Source organism: Bufo bufo, chromosome 4 (genome assembly GCF_905171765.1).
Source record: "Bufo bufo chromosome 4, aBufBuf1.1, whole genome shotgun sequence".
Lineage (NCBI taxonomy): Eukaryota > Metazoa > Chordata > Amphibia > Anura > Bufonidae > Bufo > Bufo bufo.
The window spans coordinates 195,376,990-195,403,559 of NC_053392.1; the positions used below are offsets into that span (position 1 = coordinate 195,376,990).

At 44.1% G+C, this 26,570-nt stretch overlaps 1 protein-coding gene across 1 annotated transcript in view; it reads right to left on the bottom strand.

Annotated features, from left to right (window-relative positions):
* The window catches only part of ZBBX (zinc finger B-box domain containing), a 215,307-nt gene that overhangs the window by 144,321 nt on the left and 44,416 nt on the right, over positions 1-26,570 (bottom strand). The window contains 4 exon segments of the mRNA XM_040429970.1: positions 7,653-7,748; positions 13,147-13,250; positions 16,702-16,750; positions 18,541-18,613. Of these exon segments, the coding sequence (XP_040285904.1) occupies positions 7,653-7,748; positions 13,147-13,250; positions 16,702-16,750; positions 18,541-18,613 (322 nt within the window).

Consider the following 26,570-nt stretch of genomic DNA (forward strand, 5'->3'; position numbering starts at 1 on the left):
TTCCAGGGCCTCGTACCAGACGCCTTTACGGACTGCATCCCTCCAGTCCGGGTCATCCTCCTCCTCGTAGTGGAGTGCTGTCCGAAGACTAGCCGATTCCATCCTGCTGTAGACAGGGGCGCTGTACGGATACTAGCGTTGCCCTCAATATACTCCACCAACGGTGTATCCGAGCTGCTCCTCCTCGCACTAGGACGCCATCCCATTGCTTGCCACCAATGTAACGAATCTCCTGGCACCCCGACCGGGTACCTCCGTCGATGGATGCTCCTAGTGCTTCCCGAGGACTCCAAGCACTCCACTCGACACCATAACCGCCATAGACCCCACTAACCGCCGAAGCTTGGTTGAGGTCTCGCTGTCTCCTACCAACCCTGGACCCACGACAAGGCTCCAGGCTCCAGTGGGTGAACCTCTCCTAAATCCAGAGAGCAGGAACAGCTCTTACAAGAGCTGTAGTTATAGCCAGGGGAGTATAGCAAATCTTCAGCGTATAGCAATCCCCAGGGTCGATCAGTTACCCAAACACCAGCCTCAACATGATGAAGGGTAAAACAGGAACTCCCTTTATTGAAGATCAACTCAGTATATATACAGTTCAACATAACGCAATCAACCATTAACAACATGCAAACAGACATCTTCACCCCCTCCATAATGAATGAATAGGAAGAGAGGAGACACATGTGATGGGATTACCTCCTGAGTGTATCATAGGGTGATCTACTCATCTAGGAGTCGGCTGCTATTATAATCAACTATCTTAATCCTATCACTAACACAATCAGTGGGAGACTCAGTGCAGAGTTAACCCTTTTTGTGTTGCTGAATCCACACCATGCCTTTTTAATGGGCAATAGAAAATATGTGGCATATAAATTACACACATAAATCAGGGTTCATAGTTCCTTGTAACCCCAAAAGGTCTTAGGGGGTCTCCATAGTTCTCGGTCCATTGTCTGTAGGAAGGAGGCTGGCCCTCAGGCTTCTCCAGCAGCCCCAGTGACGGTTCAGTCCGTCACACACTTTCTCATGGCAAACAATGGTGTCAGGTCCTCTTTTGTGCATGCATGTTTGGGCAGTTATTCTCCTAGTGCATAGAGCCAGTATGATGGCACATGGAGTCCCTATAATGCCACAGTACTGAGCTGTGAGCACAGTATTACAGAGATAGGAGGTCATTCATTAACCTCTTACAACATAAAAAAGTTTTAAACCATGGATCGTTTATAGAGTCGAGTAATGAGTCAATGTCTGGTGCCTTCTATCCAGCCATTAGCCAGGCTTTATTTTTCACTCCATACTGCCCCGTAGTTCCTTGTTATACAGTGCAATGGTTGTCGGAAGGAAGGATCGCCTGAACCTGTTCATGCCACATTTTATCTGGAGGAAACTCTGGCTGAAGTTGCTCCTCTGTCTCATTACTAGTGAGTGTAGGGGATGGGACTGGTTGCTAATGATGTTCTTAAATTTTCCAGTGATCTACCACTCTGTCACCAACTGAAGTCGAGGCAGTTGGGCGCCCACCATGCTGCCAGAACTTTTTATCAGGTTGTGTAACTTGTTCTTATCCGCCTTCATAAAACGTCCTTTCCAACATACAATTGCGAAGAACATGGCCATTACTGAGTGGTAGAACATTTCTAGTATTTTGTTACACATGCTGAATGACCTCAGATTCCTCATCAAGTACTATGGAGACTAATAAACTCGCTTTCCAATAAAGTGAGTGCTGTGGAAATAAAGAATTCTATGAAAAATCTTTCCATTCTCAATCATTTCATCCAATCGAGAGCTCATTAAATATAAGATTTTAACAGTTTCTTTCCCAGATTGCTCATCACAATCAGAGCATTGATAACGACTAATTGGCTATTGATTGAGACAGCTAACGCAGCTATGATCGCTGGATAATTGGTTGCCAATTCCCTGTATGATCATCTTTGGAAATTACTAGACATTGAAATAACAAGTTCAGGATAATGAGCTGCATTTGTAAAGATACTTCTGCAGTATTCCTGACACTGCCCTGCTCAGAAAGCTTATGCCTGTGCTGTTATGAATGGAGAATAAGCAAAAGTGACCTGGATAAAAATCAAAATCATCATATTTTACAGTAACACTTCATTACTGAAGAACAGCAGGATGTTCAACAGTGAAGCGGGTGCCATACGAGCGAGAGATGTATCATGTAATCGGCTTACATCAAATCACCTACTGTCCTCCTTGGTCCAAAAATCCCACTGTTAACACACAGGAAGGTCGTTTATAATCCACACTGTCATTACACAAATATGTCTTTTTGTCAATATGCACTCACCTGGAAGTGTGCCAAAATTCATGGTTTTGTAATGAGCTACAAAGGCTCACCAATGTTCAGTGCAGTATGTTTGCAAGGCAGCGGTCAAGTTCACTCTGCAGGTGAAACTGGCAAATCGCCACACTCCATAATCTACAGAAGGGCTATATGTGCTTCCATCGCTACGGCACAGAAGTGCGTATGAGCAGTGCTGAAGCGAGACTTTACAGTTCAAAGGAGGGAAGAAGAAATGCTTAGGTTCTAATATTAGGAAGGTGATATTGAATTTAAATGTGTTTAAAATGAGCTAATACGGGCAGATACCCAACAGCTTAGGCTGCGATCACATCTCCGTTAAAGATATCCAACTGCCTGTTCCAGCGCAAATGCTGGCTGTCGGCCGGACAAAAAAAAGTTGCAACAGTTTTTATCTGGCTGAAACCCGGCATTTGTGCTGGAAAGCGGCCGGATCACTGCCCGACCTCATTGCAATCAGTGGGAACCTGGTGGTGAAGTAGAGGATCCAGCAATGCCAGATCCTGCGATTCGACAGGCTGCTCTGTGCCACAACAGCACAGGACTTAGCAGGACTCCTATAATGCAGATTTGTGAACAAAATAAGCCAACAAGGAATGCTGCGATCATGAATGCAGTTTTCAGAATTAGATATACTGTACACTCCTACCCCAGTCATAACTTTAAATCACCTGCCTAATATTGTGTAGGTACGTCTTGTGCTGCAAAAACAGCTGTGACCCATCGAGGCACAAGACTTCTGAAGGAAGGTGTCTCGTGATATCTGGTGCCACGGATATTCGACTGCATTCAGATCTGGGGAAACTGGAGCCAAACCTACACTTGGAACTCTTTGTCGTGTTCTTTGAACCATTCCTGAACATTTCTTGCAATGTGGCCAGGGAAGATTATCTGGGTGAAAGAGGCTGCTGCCATTAGGAAACAAATAGACTCGTGTACTTAGTCTCTAACATGAGTTTAGGTAGGTGGTACATGGTGAAATAGCATCCACATGCATGTCAGAACCTAAGTTTTATCAGCCAAGGATCACACTGTCATCAGCAACTTGCCTCATTCCCATAGTGCATCTTGGTGAAATCTCTTCTCCAGGTAAGTGACATGCACAAACCTGGTCATACACGGTTACAAGACCGTGTGTTCTGACATCTTTCTATCATTGCCATCTACAGCAGTTTTTCTGTAGAACTGGACCAGATGGGTTTGTCTTTGCTCTCCAAGCGAATCAATGAGCCTTATCCACGCCAGACCCTGTCACTGGTTCACCGATTCTCCTTCCATGGACCACTTTTGGTAGGTACTAACTAGCTGCGTACTGGGAACAGCCCACAAGACCTGTGGTCTGGAGACGCTCTTCAAAATTTGGCCTTGACAAAGTTGCTCAGACACATATATTTGCCCATTTTCAAAATCTGATTCTTCACTTGCTAGCTAATATATCCCACAACTCGGCAGGTGCCAAGATTATCAGAAAATCAATGTTATTCACTTTAAGTGTTTTAGTGTTATGTAAACTGTACAAAGGAGACTATACGCTTAAGGCCGACTGTGACTAGAATGAGTGCGTGTACAGTAAATGATTCCTAGGAGACAGGCCTTGATGTATATACTTCCTTATATTAGTCCTTTCAATACTCATCAAGCTCTCACAGCCAGGAGCATCTGAGGGCTACAATGCAAGCTTTAACATGGCACATAGGAAGAGCTGTGAGCAAGCACAGATCACGTCTGCCCTTCTACAATGGGCATATTCACCGCGCACGTGTCATTTTCAGAACCCGCAAAGAGCTGGTGCAAGTTCCATTTGCTAAATGACTTCATTTCAATATTAACACAGTCTTAATTTGAGAAGAGTGGTCATGGAGGACCTGCAACTTTTCCTGACATGTCCGTTCCAGTTATGAACGAATTACCAACAGGTCGCAATGAAGGTCCAGATGGATGTTACCGGTTGGGGGGCGTATTCCTGCACAATCTGACATTATCCAATCAGTGCAGCCAGTGACAGTGCAGGGACACTCCCTCAACTGGTAACACTCATCTGGACCTTCACTGGAAAATGCTAGCAAGTCATCCATAACTTCTAGCAGGATTAATAAAGGAATGGCAGAACATAATGAGAAGATTAGACGTTCCAGGACTGTTATTGTCAGGAGAGGTGACAGGTCCTCTTTAAAGAACTGCTAAGCCTCATTAACCATTTCCTGGTCACCACCCAGATAAGACTGAATCAAGGCAGGCGAGTTGCTAAGACCTGCCTGACAACCTCACATGAAAAGGCTGAGGGATTTAGGCAGTGTATCCTTGGCAACAAATCCATCTCACGAGTTTCATTTTGTCAAATCGTCCTAGTAAAATGATGAACGCTGATTTATCCGTAAATAAAAGGCTCAAATACATATTTTCACAGGGATAATATGCATCTCATAAAACAATTTACAATATTCACCATGAGACGTTCATGAGGAAGGTGAAGCCACATATGGCGCCTCACTAATGTGACAATACCGTAGTTTCCACAGATGTTAATGCTGCAGACAGCAAGCTGGAAGGGCATGTTGTACTCGCCCCCATTACTCCTACATACTCCAGGAGTAATGCACCAATGCATTAGGTCTAATGACTTTCAGGAGCTGCAGTAAGGTCACAGGTCCCAGAGGAGATGAGAAGGTTAATCACTCTAATGCCAATATGCATTGAAAATGCTTAGATAAATGCAATAATCACTCCTGGATACGATGAAATAATGGTGCTGATTAGATCTAGTCTATCTAAGGGTGACAGACTTCATGTTAGATCAGATAGGCTTACAGTGCATCTCCGCCTGATAAAAAGTCTGCTCATAAATACGTCTGTTCTCTTAGTTCAAACCGTATTATATGTTAAAACAGCATGGCACCGGACGCTGCATCCTTACACAGCCATTTTAGGGGCTATGCAGAAGGGTCTTTGGTCATCGGGTCACCAAACTGCTCACAAAGACTTTTCCTCGCTATCTGTCCTCAACATCAGACCTCTGCATTTATGTCTATTTTGTGCACGTTGATCTTAGGCTACTTTCACACTGGCGTTCTGGCTTTCCGTTACGGAGATCCGTTCAGGGCTCTCACAATCGGTCCAAAACAGTTCAGTTTTGCCCTTAATGCATTCTGAATGGAAAAGGATCCGCTCAGAATGCATCCGTTTGCCTCCGTTCCGTCTCCATTCCGCTCTGAAGGCGGACACCAAAATGCTGCCTGCAGCGTTTGGTGTCCGTCTGACGAAACTGAGCCAAACGGATCCGTCCTGACACACAATGTAAGTCAATGGGGACGGATCCGTTTTCTCTGACAATCTGGTGCAATTGAGAACGGATCCGTCTCCCATTGACTTTCAATAGAGTTCATGACGGATCAGTCTTCGCTATGTTACAGATAATACAAACGGATCCGTTCATGACGGATGCATGCGGTTGTATTATGTAACAGATCCGTTTATGCTGATCCATGACGGATCCGCCTAAAACGCGAGTGTGAAGGGGCCTTACAGTGACACTGTACAAAAGAAAGCCAATACAGTATTAAAGGAAGGTTTAATGGAGAAGACCCTTTTAAAATAGAAGCCAGGGATCAGCTGACTTCTGTGCCCCTGCCAACTGTTATCCCTGAGGAACGAGTCCTATGACCTCTCCAGCAAGCATACATCCACTGCCGGACTTGATGCTAGTTAACTGGTGAAGCTGGCGAACTTGCCCTGCAGCAGCGCTACCACTACAGTGGTCCGGCTTACAGAGGACAGCTGTCTCTATAGGGCCGATCCCATGCAGGAACCTAACTAGTTAACCCCTGAGTGGTCCCTGCAGTTGGTAAGAAGCCCTATCTTGCATTCACCAGATAGCCCGTCAGCAGGTGGAGTTAACAGAGGCAGAATCAGAGGGTAAAGAAGCTAGAACGGAGACAAGCTGAGTGACAACCAAGAGAGAGAAGCAGCGCAAAAACAAAAGGCAGGAGAGAAGTCTAGATAAATGAGCCAGGTCGAAAGCACGAGAAATCTTAAAAATTGCACAAAGCAAACTAGAACACAGGAGCCAGGTTGAAAGATCAATAACTGGCACTGAGCAACCTGATGGCAGGAATTAGGAAGAGCTCAGATCCTGGCTACATCCTTTCCTAACTCTTTGCCTGACTTCTGGAGCAGAGATTGTCATGGGAATCCACATCTGGCCTATGCAGGCAAAACATGGACAGTGACATGGACGCCCAGGTCTGCCAGAGCAAGAATTGTTAGTGGCTATCCGCTCAACTTCATAGAAGGGGGACCTAAAAATATTTTTACTATCAAGAATATTTTCTAAGAATTTTTTGTAAAAAATCATCGACATTTAATAAAATTCGTTAAAATCCTGAGTCACATAATAGTCTGACACATCCAGTTCTACACAGATCATTTATGGACAGCCATCTCATTATTGTCACAATGAAAGGTAGCACTTGTATACACAGATAACACAGGATCCAGCATTCACAACAGGTGATGGTCACAGCTTATCGACCACTGCTGATGTGACAGGACATGCAATCTCCAGACTACAGGTTCCTATGGTCCATGTGGTTGTTATGAAGCATCTCTCCAAATGCTGTTAACAACAGCTCAGGCAAGAAAGCTGCCCCCATTGCCATGTACAGAAACTAAAAATGTAAGAAAAAGTACTATCAGAAAATAAAAACAGATTGTTAAAATGAATATGCATCAGTATCTGGCTTTAATTCACTAAAAAATATGTAGGCAAAACATCTCCTTTAAGGAAATAATAACTGTTACTTGCATGCCCAGGGCACTATGAATGCAAATTCATTCTTTTAAAGTCTTCATTCACTCAGGGCACGCATGTTCTGTGAGAAATTGGCTAGAAAATGTAGTAAACCGTGATTTTTAAATAAAATAAAAAACACTATTTTAATAGAACAACCTGAGGCGCATCTCTACAAGCCATTTTCAACAACTGGAAACAAGCTTTCAATATGCAGCTATTACATTAAGCTGCAATACATGCTCGTTGAGTAATTTTACAATACAGCCAATGATTTATGACATGTTTCTCTAACTCATGTTGAAATACATGCATGATTAAATCTCACCAGAACAATTCCAAATGTTCCAGCAAAACGACTAGAGAGAAATGAAACTACACTTGGGCTTGTATCACTATAACTAAATACAAACAGGAAAAAAACAAGAATTTACATAATCAAATCTTTGCATTAAAAAAATAGGAAAATTTTTTTTTTACACAACAAATACGGCATGGTAGAGAACGTTTCTATAGCATCTCTGACAGTACCTGTATGGGCATTGTTCTGTGTAGCTTCAATGCCCCCTTCTGGTGGAATCTGGTAAAACATGCGGTACAGTAATCCTCTCCACACTCCAAACATTTCTTTGGTGAAAAGCATTAAATAGAACAAAAACAAATTACTGCATTGACCACAGATTCTAGTAATTCTGTACATGTGCTAAGTTATACAGTGAGCGCCAGCTGATAGGCTAAAAGACCAAGAATTCTCGGTTGGCATGGTTGAGAGAATGAGTGCATTTTGCAAGCGTGCACAGCAAGAAAAAGCTATGTGACTGCCCGTCTCTGGGAGCGACATCTCACTACGAAGGGAGGGTCTATTAAAATAATGCTTTTTTGTATCTGACACCTTTGGCTATCCTGGCCTGTGTACTGGCACGCCCACCCACCAACACTGGACTGGCTTATCTATACGGGTTTGATCGATTAAACCCAAGTAGACATGAGTGAGGTGATTAGACATTTTATCCATTCTCGGTGTCCAAATCATTGCTAGAGAGTAGAAAATCAATTTGCCATCTTTGAAGCTTGAAGTTAGTGAATGGAGTCTCCAAATCAGCTCACCTGTTTGCCCATAATAATAATCTTCAATTATATGGCACCAACATATTCCGCATACCTATGATGACGGGTTGATTCGTGGAATGGAAATGCTAACGCTGCCATATCTAGTCACTCATCTTTTTTACCAGATAATGTCTTTTTAACTAATTTATATACTTTTTTTTTTTTTTTTTGAAGGGGGTGTCATTTCTTAGTTACAGGGGCTAAAATCAGTCTGTTTGCAGGCTGTCAGTTTCTGTTTTCATTGAATCCCTCAGCTGACAGCTCATGTGTAGGTCTTGTCCTGATATCATAAACAATTATCACTGATCAGTTCTTATCAAACTCATAAGAATTTGGCTTAAAGGGTTTACCTGGGAATTAAGAAAATAAAAATACTTAAATATAATTATAAATATATTCCCAAATATCTTTACATTAGTTATAATGGCTCGTTTTGTCTAAGGAGCAATCATTAGGAGAAATAAAATGGCCGCCGTGCTATTAGTCCACACAGAACCTGTCCTAATCACAAAGCAGGACAAGTTACTTCAGGACACCGAGGTAAAGAGCTGCCTCATCCTCCTCTCTGCTTGTCAGGGATTATGATCCTGAATACAGATGATAAGATCTTCAACTGAATCTCTGTAGTAATGGAGTTCATGAGGAGACATGAAGTACAGAGAGGACTGACAGGACAGACTGTGGTAATGGAGACTGCATACAAGTGCTGCTGCCCATTATCCACACCCCCATCCTCCTCTCTGTACTTCATGTCTCCTCATAAGCTCCATTCCTACAGAGATTCAGCTGAAGATCTTAGCTGCTGTATTCCGGATCATAATCCCTGACAAGCAGAGCAGAGAGGAGGATGAGGCAGCTCTTTACCTCAGTCTTATGAGGTAACTTGTCCACCTGTTTAATTAGGACAGGTTTTGTGTGTACTAATAGAACGGCAGCCATTTTATTTCTCCTGCTGATTGCTCAGTAGACAAAATGAGCCATTATAACTAATGATAAGTATTTGGGAATATATTTATAATAAAGTAATATTTAAGATTTTTTTTTTCTTAATTCCTGGAGAACCCCTTCAAAAAAGTGTGTATGAGGTCAGGAGATAAGCACTACACATAAGCCTTCAGGGCTCATCCACACAACCATGGTTTGGTACCGCATCCGAGCCACATTTTTTGCGGCTCGGGTGCGGACCCATTCACTTCAATGGGGCCGCAAAAGATGCGGACAGCACTCCATGTGCTGTCCGCATGCGTTGCTCCGTTCCGTGGCCCCGCAAAAATTATAAATAATGTCCTATTCTTGTCCGTTTTGCGGACAAGAATAGGCATTTTTATAAAGGGCCGTCCGTTCCGTTTTGCAAAAGGGTGGCATGCGTGTTTTGCGGATCCACAATTTGCGGATCTGGGAGAAAAAGCGCCAAACCCCATGTCAAGAGTGTAGTTGGAAAATAAAAAATGGAATTGGAATACAAAGCACCACTCGCAGTGATAACTACTATGTTGCACAAAATATATCATAGAGCAATAGCGTGAAGTAAAGATAATGGGTACTCCGGATGGAAGACCCTGAGTACACACAGCTATAGAGAAGGGACCGACTAAAACCATGTAGACATAATAAAAATGATATAAATAGTATAGTAAGAAATGATAAAAATGTGAGCCACATATGCATATTAAAGGTGATTGATCAGAAGCACTGGATTTTTGCTGCCTTTCATCACTACGATTCTACATGCGATCCTGGCCGGGGGGGTTCAAGTCACAGGTGTATTATGCTTATCCTGATGACTACCCCCCCAGTGAAGTGAGTGTTATTTGTGTGAAACTGCCTTAAGGGACATTTCACATTTTTATCATTTCTTACTATACTATTTATATCATTTTTATTATGTCTACATGGTTTTAGTCGGTCCCTTCTCTATAGCTGTGTGTACTCAGGGTCTTCCATCCGGAGTACCCATTATCTTTACTTCACGCTATTGCTCTATGATATATTGTGTGCAACATAGTAGTTATCACTGCGAGTGGTGCTTTGTATTCCAATTCCTTTTTTTTTTTCCAACTACACTATTGACACGGGGTTTGGCGCTTTTTCTCCCTCATTTTGTCTTCAGGGTCTATACTGCAAGTGTTTGACTTTGTCCAACACTGTAGATATATCACACTGCACACGCATATACTAATCTGTTTAAGAACATGTATTAGTAAATTTAAAAGGGTTTTCCAAGATTTTTTTCTTTTTACTGATTATCTATCCTCTGGACCCCCACAGATCACCTGTTTTGAGAAGGCAGCGGCGCTCATTGTACAGCGGTTGTCTCTGCCCCATTCACTTGAATGGGGCTGAGCTGCTCCTAGGCCACATGACACAAGAATGTGTCTGCACTCGGCCTAAGAAAAGCAGAGCCAAGGCCGCAGTACTACTGCGAGCGCTGCTGCCTTCTCAAACAGCTGATCGACGTGGGTTCCAGGTGTTGGACCCCCCACCAATCAGATACTGATGACCTATCCAGAGGAAAGGTCATTAGTAAAAAGAAAAATTCCCTGCTCCCCACACAGTAGTAATAGGTATACACAGATGGCCAACCCCTTTAAAGGGAACCTATCATCAACTTTATGCTGCCCCTACTAATGGCAGAATAAAGTACAGACAGGTGAGTTGGTTTCTGCGGTCTGTCATTTCTAAAAAGTAAGTGGTTGCCAAGAACCAACATCACAATCATTGCAGACTGGGCCTGGAAAAGAGTCCTGGCCACCTGAGAAGAGTCCTGGTTATTCATGACTTCCTGCTCTCCCGCCCACCTGCTGATGACTGACCGTCTTCTACCTAGTTTTCTCCCTTTCTCTCTAGGAGAGAACTGCCAATCATCAGCAGATGGACGGCGAGAGAGCAGGAGATTATGTATAACCAGGACTCTTCTCAGGTAGATTTGACTCTTTTCAAGGCCTGGGCTGCAATGATTATGATGCTGGTTCTCAGCAACCACTTACTTTTAGCTCATGAGTGACACACCGCTGAAATCAGCATTTCTGTTACTATTTTATGCTGCCCTCACTGAGGTCATCATACAGTTGATGACAGGTTCCCTTTAAGGCTGGTTTCAAACACTTGTGTTTTCACTGCATCTTTTTTGACATACTCTTTTTGGTGTGTTAGCTTAGATCAAGGGTCAGCAACCTTAGGCACTCCAGCTGCTGTGAAACTACAATTCCCAGCATGCTCCATTCATTTCTATGGGAGTTTGGAGAAGAGCAAAGTAAGTGTTCATGCTGGGAGTTGTAGTTTCACAACAGCTGGAGTGCTGGAAGTTACCGACCCCTGGCTTAGAAGTTAGTCTAGCTAGCCTAGATCTAAATCTATAGACATTTTGAACACATGTTTTTTAGCTGTAAAAAAAAAAAACACCAAACCAAGTTTACAAGTGAAGAAAGTTTGTTTCACATATAGCATTTTATGGAGATAAAAACCGTTGCTTAAGCCAATGCCAGAAGTGGATTCAAAAAGGAATGGGAAATATACAGGAAGGACGTACAGTTCTCCTTCCTGCTGGATCCACTTATGACTTTGGCTTAAAATAACTGCATCAAAAAACTGTTTAGGAGGAGATGTGACACCTCCCTTATCGTGTTATTTACTCTGCCGGTTACCTTCTTTATAATTAGGATGTCTTCTAGTAATAAAATCTATGTGCCAGGAGGACACAGACAGATGCACCCGGCATTCCAGCATTGTACTAAGAAATATGATTACTTGCTGTTATTTTGTAATTTTGGGAAGATGCCATAAAAAGATCATTAAGGGCGCCTTTGTGTTTCTCCGTCCAAAGTCAAAAAGACAAATCCTTATTTGATACTTAAGAAACTGCTATTTTAAACCAGGATGAATGCCATGGAGAATAAGGTCTGAGGTTTTAGGGACCAATAATCCAATAGAAGTCAATCAGTGGATTGATTTTGTTATCAATGTGACTTCATTTTTTAAAGGTACATAAAGTAAAGGACGGAAAAAAATTGTTTTATCCAACACTAACGGGACCTGAATATTCTGGATTACTGGAAATCTTAAAAAGGACATGTAATTTATTCTAAAATGTAATAATTCTGGAGCATCTATACTATGACTCTGTGCTATGCCATTCCTTTATTATAGCATCTAGCAGAAGTTTAGGAATGAATTGCCAGCAGTTTGCAATGAAGGTCCATCTGGGTGTTACCAGTTGGGGGGGGGGGGGTGCCTGACACTGGCGGCACTGATTGGATTATGTCAGACTGTGCAGGGAGACACCCCAACTGGTAACACCCAACATTCATAACTTCTAATAGGAATAATAAAGGATGGTAAAACATGGAGTCGTAAGAATAGATTCTCCAGAATTGTTATTACATGAGGAATGCAAGTAGCTGCTCAAGGGGACATGTCAGGATTGGTTACAGGTCCTCTTTAAAGGGGTTTTATATAAAGGACAGTATGGTGTAAAATAAATCTAGGAAACAACACCTCACCAATCCCCATCATTGCCGACCCGACAATGGATCCCTGTAGCTCTATGCTTCCTGGTCCCGACTTGACACCCAGCGAAATGGCAGGAGATTCTTGCTCAGCCAAATCCCTGGGTGAGGTGTGTCACCGATGCGGTAAGTTATTGGGTTAGTGAGCATCCTGTGCCATTTCCTGTGTGCTGCGCCCGGATCGGGAAGCAGAGTCCTGGTCAGTGTTGGAATGGCAGTGAAGGCTGATCAGTGACGACCCCATTAAAAAAAGGGTATGGTCTGATGAAAAGAAGACTCCCAATTTGTTTCTTTGCTCTCTGGCTTCCATAATACAAAATTCTATTGCAGTTTTGTGTTGTCAGAAGTCTTGGATTGTGACAATTTTCAGATTAAAGGAATTTCATTGATCCTGAAATATTCCGCCATACCAGTAATGCACTTTTACTTTCACACTGTCCGCATGCTTTGCCCTTGACCTTCGGCTTCTCTGCAGCTAGGGTATTAGCCGTCCTTGATGATGGTTTCTCAGGCTCTAGGTAAAGCACAATACAGATCACGTCATGTGAGCGGAAAGGCAGACAAGACTGAGAAAAGCACTTAATCACCTGTAAGTGTTCTGTATTCTGGCAGAAACACGTCACTTACTGGCAATCCGCAGCCACAAATTATCCTACAATGTGCAGCGTACGATTAACGGAAGCTTGACTATTCAATATTTGTTCCTTCACAACTCACTAGTCAACATACGCAGCCATGCATTAGTTTAATTTAACAGGTCTGGTTATTGACAAGAGGCCAAGACATGGAAATGGAATAAATCACAGCACATCTGACTAATGGAAGTCATATCTGCAAGTGAAATATGGGGCCAATTTACTTAGAGGACAGAATTAGTTAAAACCTCCAGTGAGGCTGATGAATGACCGTAATGTGACCGCTTACATTCACTAATTGTCCAGCTATTAAAGGGGAAATATCTCTTAGCTTTAATTAACCAAGATTAGGGATGAGCGAATCAACTTTGGATGTTTCATCTGAAGTTGATTCGCTCATCCCTACCCAAGATGGCTTGGAGGGTAGCATATTGTATGTGTGTGGTATGTGGATATTACAAAACCCAATTACTTACATTGACGCAATGTCAACAGTAGTAATTGAAAAGTAATATCATTGGTATATGTACAGTACCTCATACTCAATATGTCCTCATTCACATCAGATAATGGACACAAGCTGTACAGACCTGTTATACAGCACCTATAGAAATCTATGGGTCAATACGGCACCTCTGTATGCCTCCATACATGGCACATTGTGGCACCAGGTGTCTATTTTCCCCTAGAAGGCATACAGCAATGTAATACAGAACCGGAGGGACTCCGGGTGATTTAATAATGGTGTTCTCTGGGCTACAGATACTGAAGACCTATCCTCCACATAGGTCAGGGTAAGACATCTGGCACCCCCACGATCAGCTGCTTCGGGCTGCCGCAGTGCTGTACACTCCATACACCGTCTAGTGGCTGTGAAAGGGTACTGCAGCAAGTGAACGGGAGATGAGCTTCACTATGCCAGAAACGACACAGCATACAGATCTGTCTGCTCCCGCTCCATACGCTGGTCGTTTCCAGCACCTTAGCACCCCGAAGGTCTGATTGGTGGGAGTGCCAAGTGTCAGACCCCCACCAAACTGACAATGATGACCTATTTTATAAGGACTCAACCATGGAAGGCCACATTTATCATTTATGAGAACTGTCCTACATATTAGATCCACAACACTATATTTTCCAGTTTGAGAACAACCCATTCATGATATATGTATGGACACAGTTCTTAAAAACAAGTCTTCTGTATTCAACAGAAAACCTAAGAGGTTATCCAAACTATAAAACATGCCCCCCAATGCCCAGTCCCCTCATATAGATTATACTTCCCCCGCTCCCCGGCACACACGTCACTCCTGATCCCGGCACAGCTGCTGAACCCCCCTAGCGTCACGCACGATGTGTGCAGCGGTGGCCGTATGGGGATCAGGAGATACGAGGGTGCTGGGGAGCAGGGTAAGTAGAATCTATCTGGGGGCATGTTTTATAGTTTGGATAACCCATTTAAGGGTTATCCAGCTTCTTAAGATTGATGGCCTATCCTTAGGACAGGTCATCAACATTAAATGGGTGGGAGTCTGGCTCAACTGAATGAAAAAAAAATGGAAGCCGTGAAGGGGATCAGAAGCAGCGCGGGTGCTGGGGTAGGTATAATCTTTATGAGGGGCCCAGGCATTGGGGGGCATTTTTAATGGTTTGGTGGGAGTCTGGCTCACCTGAATGAGAGAAAACTGCAAGCCGCAACTACACAGCCGCTGCGAAGGCTACAGCTTGTACCTATCTTTAGGATGGGCCATCTAATATTAATGGACTATCCTAACTGGCCATCAATAAAAAAAAAAATAACGGTTAACCCTTTCAGGACTGACATTAAAGTAAATTTCTAGGATTTATGTATTGATGAACTATCCTCAGGCACTCCCGCTGCTCAGCTGTTTGAAGAAGCCACGACACCTAGGTCTATATACATACAGAAAGAACAGTACACATGATATAAATAGCTAAAAATTGGGATTTTATTAGTATCACAAAATTAAATATACAAACTAAAATTTAACAACACAAAAAATAAATCGTTACTGTGGGAGGTGCCATGCAATGATTATCCAGGTCCCCCACCCCCCTCCAAACACTGAACCCCTGATAAGATGAAACGTACCATAGAGGTCATAGAACCTACATGTATAATCATAGAGTGCTGGTGTATGGAGTCAGAGTGACAATGATGTGACATCTTCTTAGGCCTGTATCGTCAAGTCCATCGGTCACATGGCCTTTGTTTCGCTCAGTCCCATTCAGGTGAAGAGGATTGAGCAGCACTACCCAAACTAAGCAGGTAGCGAAACCCGGGTCGGGCAGGAATACTACTTTTTTTATGTGCGATGTCAAAAGAACAGATCTTGTAAGTAGAATAAAACACAGAGAATCCTTTTACTTGCGGGTCTGCACTATGTCTTTTTCCTTTTGAAGGGATAACAACTGTTTCTGCTGCCGGTTGGTTCAGAGATCGAGGGGGCTGAAGCCAGTGATTGAGGAAACGGCCTCTGGAAAAGGGATTGTGTGTGAACTAACCTCTACTTAAAGCACCTTCAGCGCGGACCCAAACTCCATTTTTATGTGCTATTATTATAGGGAGAACGGACCTACTCCCCGATTCTGGGACTGCAGCTTTTGATTAACTTGAGGAAACGCACACAAAACGTTCTGTTTAGAAGTTACGTGTATAGGTCTAAGGCTACTTTCACACTGGCGGCAGGACGGATCCGACAGGCTGTACACCCTGTCGGATCCGTCCTGCGGCTATTTCGCTGTGCCGCCGGACTGCCGCTCCATCCTCATTGACTATAATGGGGACGGGGCGGAGCTCCGGTGCAGCACAGCAGTGCGCGGTGAGAGGCCGCCGGACTAAAAAGTCGGACATGCAGTACTTTTAGTCCGGCGGCCTCTCACCGTGCACTGCCGGAGCTCCGCCCCCATCCCCATTATAGTCAATGGGGACGGAGCGGCAGTCCGGCGGCACGGCGAAATAGCGGCAGGACGGATCAGACAGGGTGAACAGCCTGTCGGATCCGTCCTGCCGCTAGTGTAAAAGTAGCCTAAGTGTGTTGGTTTCTAAATAAGGACTACCCAGACCAGCCGCTATACAATGTGGCACTGTGCTTGGTAAACTATGAAGAAGCCATAAGGTTGGTTTGAGCGCTGCGGCCCCTTCAAACAACTAATCACCGGAGGTGCCAGGAGTCAGACCCCCCACTGATCTGATGACGGCTCATCAATATTTAACTTATGGAAGACCCCTTTAAGCAAGTTCATACAGTACATACATTCACATATCTCATTTTCCATGTGTATTTCAAACCAGTTACTACATTTTACCTGAAACTGGGTTTTGGAGCACTTTCAGTTTTATTTTTCCAGCAGAAACCTAAAATAATCACAAACGATAAATCATAGTTTGGGGGACTTACAATGCAACACAGAACAAACCTTTTTGAAGCTGCAACACTAATGAAGACATCCAATAAGGTTTTATAATGCTTTAACTAGTTCATAGAGAGCCAGGTATCAACTCGACGGATGGGTTACGCTTTTCCCTATGCAGGTCTTACTACTGCCCAGCTACATGATGCTTGGTCAGTGAAGGACACAAGCCCTCCAGACATGAATCGGTTGACTTTATCTTATTTCTTATTGTTTAACATGTATTCAGGAATTCACCAAGGCAGCACCTTTTGCATTTGACGTAGTGGCAGCTGTAATCTCAGATTTGGCACCATCAGCGGATAATTAATGGGCATTGCATAGCGTTCCCATAAAGTGAGGAGTTTCAAATCCCCAATCCAGATTTCAATACGAAATATAATATTGAAGTAAAGACAAAGAAAGAGTAATCCCCGGCACAAAGCTGTCAGTCTCCTACGGCAGACTTCTTATTACAATAAATGGATCCTTGATTCTGTTCAGCATACGGAGACTGCGGTACACAAGCTGACTACTACTTGACTATGACAGTGGGCCACAATGGTGGTGAGCCTTACGTTCTACTGATGATTTATTTTCTGACGTTCATACTGATTTACAAGAGCAAAAGTGCATATTAACAATGCTGCAACAAAGTAAGCAAAAGAGAGTTAGATGAAGCTACAGAAACCCCTTCTAAGACTGTATTCACATTGGCGTTCTACAGAACAATGAAAATAATAGTAGTGCCGGATCCGCACGAACAGCACCCGACGGACTCCACTAACTAGGTTCTCCGAGATAATAAAAAATCTTGGACAAGCCCTCCAATAGCCTAAAATAAAAGAGTGATGTTACACTCACCCCTTTCTCCAGCTCCGTTCTCTGCAGTGCAGTTCTGGCCCTCCTGCTGCTGCTTGTCTACATGAGTCAGTATATGGCACATGACCTCAGCGGATGACAATGATTGGCTACAGTGGTCAAGTGCCGTACACCTGCAACTCACAGCGACGAAGATGTGTACAGTGATGTGCAGAGGTATGGAACGTGACCACTGCTGCCAATCACTGTTCTCAGCATTAGACCACTGAGAACAATAATTGGCTGCAGAGGTCACGAGCTTATACCAGCACGTCACTGCTACAGCTCAGGACATTGATTGGCTACAGTGATCAAGTGCCGTATACCTGCAACTCACAGTGACCAAGGTGTGCACAGTGATGTGCAGAGGTATGGAACGTGACCACTGCTGCCAATCACTGTTATCAGCATTAAACCACTGAGGACAACGATTGGCTGCAGAGGTCACGAGCTTATACCGACACTTCACTGCTACAGTTTGTAAGCAAGCAATGGCAGAAGGACCAGACCAGCTCTGCAGAGCATGGCACTGTAGAAAGGTGAGTGAGGGTGAGACTAACATTTTTTTATTTGAGGCTATTGGAGGAATTGTCTGAGATTTTTAAATCATGCCATTTTACCGGACAAAATAGTGCACCATTCTGCATTATTCTGAGAGAGCCTCCAGTGCAGAGGAAAATGCCGCCTGTGTCATTCTGCAGGACAGTCCATTCTATAGCTCTCGTAGAGCAACGGCCTCTACATCAATGACCCCCAATCATGCATCTATTTTTCTGGAAGCTTTATGCCTCTAGCTCAGAATCATCAGGTGCCCCTCCTTTGTGCACACTCTTTAAAAACATTCATCTAAACAGAAGCCATTTTTTCATCTGTGTATATGCACTTTTGAAATACCTTTCCAATGTTTTCCTTGTCTTGTCGTTGATTTCCAGCCTGTCCAGATATCCAGTGATATGGATTCGACCGTCTGTAAATGTACATTAAAAAACTTGTTTGTAGTTACATTGCAAACACCAACAGAGGGCAGAGTTTTCTGAAAAAATGGACCATGACATTATAAATATAAAAAATTTTGTTTTAGGAAGTAATCATAGGGGGCGCTTTACTTTCCATTGAAGTACAACTCGACCCCCATGTGCGAAACATCAACCTTTTACATCAGTTTAGGCTCTGTTCCCATCAGTCTCATGATTTCAACTTTGCTTTGGTCATAAATCAGAAGAAGAGAGAAAGGAGCTGGAAAGTAAGTTATCATATGGCCAGTCTGAGGGATTTATCACAGAATGGCATCCTGCAGTTTGCAATGTATTATATACTATCCAGCTGCAGATGCAACATTGTCAATTAAATTCAATTAGAAAAATGTATTTAGCACAAAACACTTGCCATTTAATAAAAAAGTGATGCAAAGATGCTAATCAGTAGTTTGAGTTTTTTTTTTTTCTACGGTTTAGGCAATAGTTTGTAAGAAAAAGTTATTTATTCTAAAGTGTATTTACAGTTTTAGGTGCTTTTTCGAAATAAGCTGTAGTGTGTGTATATGAGGAATTAACACTTTATCCAGGCATTATGGGGACATTTATTAAGACCGGCGAATTATACACTGGTCTTAATCCCTCTGCGCTGCCGGTGAATGCACCAAAGTTATGTGGAGGCGCAGGCCTCTACATAACTTTGGTTTTTGCTGTCGCCGGCCATGTAACATGCTTTAAACTAAGCCAGCTCCCTTGCTGGTGTAGTTTATGGCCATTTTCCACACCAAAACACCTTTGCAACCAAATCTGTGACCTAATTACGCCAAAAACTGGCATAAATCAGATAATGAATGACCGCCTATGTATTGTATCCTGCATTTTTCTACAGTTTCACTTCTATGGGCCCTACCTCTAATTCTCAGTTGGCCCTGTCCAATTAGTCGGAGAGTAGATACTATGATATCTCCCATAGACTGCACATGGGGAAATCAGGAGATTCTGCTCCCCTATCTCTCTCACTCAGAAGTAGCGACACCACCATAGTGGACACTGCAGAGAAGTATGAACAGTATTGATGTGAATACTTTCTGCAGGAGCCTGTGTGGGTCTCTGTTTTTCTCTAACTCGGCTACTCTTCCTCCGCCCCTTTACCCTCCACAGCCTTCTACCACTACTTCTATTACTACTGTCATCATGTAATCTGACCCTTCAGTAAACTGAAAGACAGATTGAGCAGAGTATTCAGAATGAGTGAACACTTTAGTAAGTGAGGAGTAAGGAAAGGAGCATGTTTAGTGGAGAAAGAGGCATTTTTATCTTACATACTACAAAGTTTTTTATATTTCCCTGTACTATGGATTTATGCAAAGCTTGTTGAAATTGTAGTGCCTATTTAATATTGAGTTAATGGTACTTTTTTTTTTGTTTTTGTATTTTTGTCAAATTTGAGCCAAGACCTTTTCTTGGCACAACAGACTACAATGCATAGTGCCCAGAGGAGCAATGCTGTACAAAATGGCAATGAAAATACAAGCTGCTTGACGGTATAAATCCTCAACACACAGAGATGAGGCAGATAGATAATCTAACATGCACAATAATGCTTCTCGCTGGTACCTAAACAGCGTGTATGAACCATGTATATGAAGATTGTTTGGTTTAATTTTTTTGTGGGGGGGGGGGGTCACTTAGGCAAATCTTCTGAATGGAAACCACTGGATTATTACAAAAAAGTATGTACCTCAATCTTTTCTAGATGTGTCAGTATTTTCTGCAACATTCATTTTGAATGAATCCATTCTAGGAGTGTGGTCAGCCGCAACATTGAAAATGCAATGTTTTTAAAGGCACACTTGAAAGAGCAGGCAGGCTGAATTATGTAACATGAGTGTTGATTTCATCATAGGCAAGAAATATGATAACCTTATGAAAAGCCACCCAAGTGTGAGAACAGATCAGTATGTGGAGGAGTCACTGGAAGACTGCGACTCGCAGATACATTTCTGATGGCGACAATGCACCTTACTAATACTGTGTAATATATTGAAGAAAACCATTGCAACAAAATGGCAAATAGCCTGCATTTCAAAGAATACAATTAAAGTTGGCTAGTTTAGATGACTAGCTGCACATGTGATGGTAACAGCACATACTGTACATGCAGCTAGTAAGGCTACTTTCACACTTGCGGCAGTGTGATCCGGCGGGCAGTTCCGTCGTCGGAACTGCCCGCCGGATCCGCCGATCTGCCGCTGACTGAAAGCATTTGTGAGACGGATCCGGGTGCGGATCCGTCTCACAAATGCATTGCAAGGACGGATCCGTCTCTCCGCTTGTCATGCGGACCGACGGATCCGTCTTGTACATTTTTTCACATTTCTACCGATCTGCGCATGCGCATGCCGGAACGACGGATCCGGCATTCCGGTATTCTGAATGCCGGATCCGGTGCTAATTCATTCCTATGGGGAAAAATGCCGGATCAGGCAAGTCTTCAGTTTTTTTCGCCGGAGAGAAAACCGTAGCATGCTGCGGTTTTCTCTTTTGCCTGATCAGTCAAAACGACTGAACTGAAGACATCCTGATGCATCCTGAACGGATTACTCTCCATTCAGAATGCATGGGGATATACCTGATCAGTTCTTTTCCGGTATAGAGCCCCTGTGACGGAACTCTATGCCGGAAAAGAACAACGCAAGTGTGAAAGTACCCTAATAATCATTATTAAACTGCTGACACCGATGTCCAATAGTTTCATCAAGAGAAGAATTCACGTTTACACCCAGGTCCCCCGACCTGCATGCCTGCACTGGGAACATGGACGCTGATGGAGGATCCCGTCCATCAGGAGCCTCCATTCACTTAGGGAGCATTCACACGACCGTGTTGGTTTTGCGGTCCGAAAATCACGGATCCGTGTGTTCCGTATGTCTTCAGTTATCTTTCCGTTTCCGTTCCGTAAGTCTGTATAATACGGACGTGGTGCTTCCGTGTGTCATCTGTTTTTCACGGTCCGCAAAAAACTGAAATGGGACTGAAATGGGGTTTCCTAGAATGTTTTCAGTCCAGGGGTCCGCAAAAAACGGATGACATACGGATGCATTTCCGTGTGCTATCCGTTTTTTACAGACCCATTGACTTTCTATGAGGCCACGGACCGCAATTTGCGGCCAAGTATAGGACATGTTCTAAAATAAAATGAACGGACAGCACACGGATGACAATGAAAGGCATTCCGCAATTTTGCGGACCCATAGAAATGAATGGGTCCGTGCATTGTCCGCAAAAATTGCGGAACGGACACGGAAGAAAAACACGGTCGTGTGAATGCTCCCTTATGCTGGAGATGGACAGGAGAACTACCACAGACGCAGTCTGTCCCCAGTATAAGTGAATGGAGGCCGCTGATAGACGGGATCCTCTATCACACCTCAGTGGAAACATGATTTATTCTTATTAAACTATCAGTGTCGATACTTTAATAATTATTATTACTGATATGGTCTGTGCTGTTACCAACACCTGTGCCAAGGGAAGTAGACTGGCCTAAGAATCAAAGATTCAGACAACTTTGCTGTGTAATGGATACTCTGCCAGGTATAAGTATAATGTAAAAATACATCTAGATATAACATACAGGCCATCATTCAAAATACTGCATTTTCAAAATTTCATGTCTGGCTATTTCAGCAGTTCCCTATTTGCAAATACTGCAGAATCCTTATAAATGATAGTTGTGAAACAGATTAAAGAAAACACAGATTATATTACTTAATTCAAAGACATATGGAGAGAGTAGACAAAATGGATGCATAGCTACATGAGCAGCTAGAAATATAAGCTGGCCAACCAATTTTCATTGCCTCCCAAAATGGTTTACGAAGGTATGGCTATTTTTATGTATTTATTGTTGGAATCCTCTTCATAATCTGCAAGATTTCTGCTTTCTGTCAGAATGGAAACATTAATTTCTTATATGCTCTGATCATGTTCTCAAACGTATGGCCTGTTACAGAGAGCTCGGATACACATAAGACTTAAGGGGGTTTCCCAGGCTTAAATGGTCGCTCATTTTTCACACAACTGCAGGAAACTTTGTAATATGTTTTATCAGGGAGAAATGTCTATTTCTCCTGTTATCAGTCCTCCCCTCTGCACAACAATACAGGTCAGTACATCTCTGTAATGTCCTCCATTATCCTGGGGCTGCTTTTAAGTGAATGTGAGGCAGTTAGGAAGGAGAGTTTCCTCTACTTTCAGTGTGTGCCATGCAGAGGTCGCAATAACGCCTGTACAAGCATCATAAACGTCTCTTCAGGCAATTTTACTCTTTGAAAAAAGGCTAATGTGTATGAATACGCATTAAGGCTTTTCATGTAGTTAAGCAGCGCACTGCACGCTGTGAATCTCATGGGCAGCACAGCAATACTGCTGTTGCCCAAAACATCCAATAGCTAAGCTCCTTACTCGCAGGTGGAGGGTTGGCAGCAAGTAAGGAGCTTGTTATAAGGCAGGGAGGCTACTTATTGGCCAATTTTGGCGCTCTGCTTCTCCATGCTGCTCCAGAGTCCCTGGCTGTAGGCTAACTAGTGGCTGGCAGAGGAAAGATCAATGGAGACGGGAATGCAGCCCGTGAGGAGGCCAACTGATGTCTGGGGGCAAGCTCATAAAGAGCTGTGGACGGAAGCAGAGCACTGATCTTTGCTCTGCACCAGGGTAATGGGGATCACTTAGGGCTCTTTCACACCTGCGTTATTGTCTTCCGGCATAGAGTTCCGTCGTCGGGGCTCTATGCCGGAAGAATCCTGATCAGGATTATCCTAATGCATTCTGAATGGAGAGTAAGGGCTCTTTCACACTTGCGTTATTGTCTTCCGGCATAGAGTTCCGTCGTCGGGACTCTATGCCGGAAGAATACTGATCAGGATTATCCTAATGCATTCTGAATGGAGAGTAATCCGTTCAGGATGCATCAGGATGTCTTCAGTTCCGGTACGGAACGTTTTTTGGCCGGAGAAAATACCGCAGCATGCTGCGCTTTTTGCTCCGGCCAAAAATCCTGAAGACTTGCCGCAAGGCCGGATCCGGGATCAATGCCCATTGAAAGGCATTGATCCGGATCCGGCCCTAAGCTAAACGTCGTTTCGGCGCATTGCCGCATCCGACATTTAGCTTTTTCTGAATAGTTACCATGGCTGCCGGGACGCTAAAGTCCTGGCAGCCATGGTAAAGTGTAGTGGGGAGCGGGGAGCAGTGTACTTACCGTCCGTGCGGGTCCCCGGGCGCTCCAGAGTGACGTCAGGGCGCCCCAAGCGCATGGATCACGTGATCACATGGATCACGTCATCCATGCGCATGGGGCGCTCTGACGTCATTCTGGAGCGCCCAGGGAGCCGCACGGACTGTAAGTATACCGCTCCCCCGCTCTCCGCTCCTACTATGGCAGCCAGGACTTTAATAGCGTCCTGGGTGCCATAGTAACACTGAAAGCATTTGGAAGACGGTTCCGTCTTCAAATGCTTTCAGTACACTTGCGTTGTTACGGATCCGGCAGGCACCTCCGGCAACGGAAGTGCATGCCGGATCCCAACAACGCAAGTGTGAAAGAGGCCTAATCCGTTCAGGATGCATCAGGATGTCTTCAGTTCCGGTACGGAACGTTTGTTGGCCGGAGAAAATACCGCAGCATGCTGCGCTTTTTGCTCCAGCCAAAAATCCGGAACACTTGCCGCAAGGCCGGATCCGGAATTAATGCCCATTGAAAGGCATTGATCCGGATCCGGCCTTAAGCTAAACGTCGTTTCGGCGCATTGCCGGAGCCGACATTTAGCTTTTTCAGAGTGGTTACCATGGCTGCCGGGACGCTAAAGTCCTGACAGCCATGGTAAGTGTAGCGGGGAGCGGGGGAGCAGTGTACTTACCGTCCGTGCGGCTCCCCGGGCGCTCCAGAGTGACTTCAGGGCGCCCCAAGCGCATGGATCACGTGATCGCATGGATCACGTCATCCATGCGCATGGGGCGCTCTGACGTCATTCTGGAGCGCCCCGGGAGCCGCACGGACTGTAAGTATACCGCTCCCCCGCTCCCCGCTCCTACTATGGCAACCAGGACTTTAATAGCGTCCTGGGTGCCATAGTAACACTGAAAGCATTTGGAGGACGGTTCCGTCTTCAAATGCTTTCAGTACGGTTACGTTTTTCCGGATCCAGGAAGGCACCTCCGGCAACGGAAGTGCATGCCGGATCCCAACAACGCAAGTGTGAAAGAGGCCTAAGAGTGCAGCGTGGCTGCATTCTTCTGACTGCGGAGCCAGCTGCCGACATCAGAGGTGAGGAGGTGACTCCCAGACAAGAGGTCATCATACCTCTCGGAGTCTTGACACCGGAATGTAAAATACGATGCTAAACTCTCCTGTGTTCTCCCTGTGTTAGGTGCTCAGCCAGAGCCTACTGGTGCAGTGATCAGTGAGTCCAGAGGCTGAACATCTGAGTCAGAGGACTCACTGATCACTGCACTAGCAGGCTCCAGCTAAGGTGCTCAGCAAGAGCCTGTGGATTAACTGATCACTGCACCAGCACGTTCTGGCTGAGTGCAAGGGCCTGCTAGTGCAAGCTCTAGCAGCATCATCCCAGCAAAGATATTTCTGCGCTGCTCGGTCATCTCATGTGTGGGCACTGGATCTACACAGCAGATCCCCCATTGTGGGGATAATCATTGTGCCGATGAGCCAATGTAATACTGTAGATGCAGAGCACTGATAATTAGCCATTTTGGCTGCTTTATACTTTAAATATGATGGCGAAGACACGAGTTTTTAAATTGCACAAAAAGTGTAAGAAATGTAAAATTGTCTAAATTTGCTATTTATGTATAGAAGACAATTCTAGAGTAGACTGGTAACGGTTTCCTGCATAAATAGCAGCCTCTTAATATTATTTAGACCTGTGTATTATATATATTGATTACTTCAACTTTCGTACTCCCCTTCGGCTGAAAATACTCCTCAAAAACGGTAAGAGGAGTATTTTTACTCTTTCGGAAAAAATGTAGCGCGACCTCTGGTGCCATGGATGGCAGCAAATCTCTACCCACCATGTCTGAGAGCACTGCAAACATAGAGGAAAACTGCTAAAAAATGCTAGGTACAAGTCATATAATTGCCAGAAACCGTGCTATTCCTTATGTACACACGCCTTACTATTGATTAATGCAAAGTTTGCTGAATGCTCAGTGTCGCTTTAAAGAGGACCAGGACCGCAAACGCAATGCAATCTGCAGGCAGCTTGTCATACAACAGGAAGAGCTCGGCAGATTTATATATAGTTTTGTGGGAAAAGATTCAGTAAAACAACCATACCTGTTTCGCAGTCCGCAAATACCGGCCGTGTGCCCCCCCCATCCTCGTCGGCAAAACAGACAAGAATAAAACATGTTCTACAATTTGTGGAACGGCCGCACGTATGCGGACACCATAACGATGGCTTATGTGTGCTGCATGCATTTTTTGCAGCCCCATAGAGTCCGCGTGCAATCCGCAAAAAATAAAATAAAATGAGGATCGGACATGGAATGAATGCTCCCTTTACATCTATATCTGTTGTTTCATTGGCCATGGAGGAGGCGTTATCTGCACATACACACAGATTACAAGTTTTACTGAATCTTTCCCCACAAAACTGTATATCGATCTGCTCAGCTCCTCCTGCTCTATAACCTTCTTCCTGCAGATTGTGCTGCATTTTGTGGTGACAGGTCCTCCTTATCTATTGTTGACCTATCCTTAGGATGGGTTATCAACCTCAGAAGTCCCAGCACCACCGGAGATCAGCTGTTTTTACAAGCTGCAGCACTTTGACCACACAGCTCCTTACAATGAGAAGTGGCTGTGCCTGGCTACTGACGCACTGCTCTCAGTAACGAATAGCGTACGCTACAAAGCCATAATAGTGC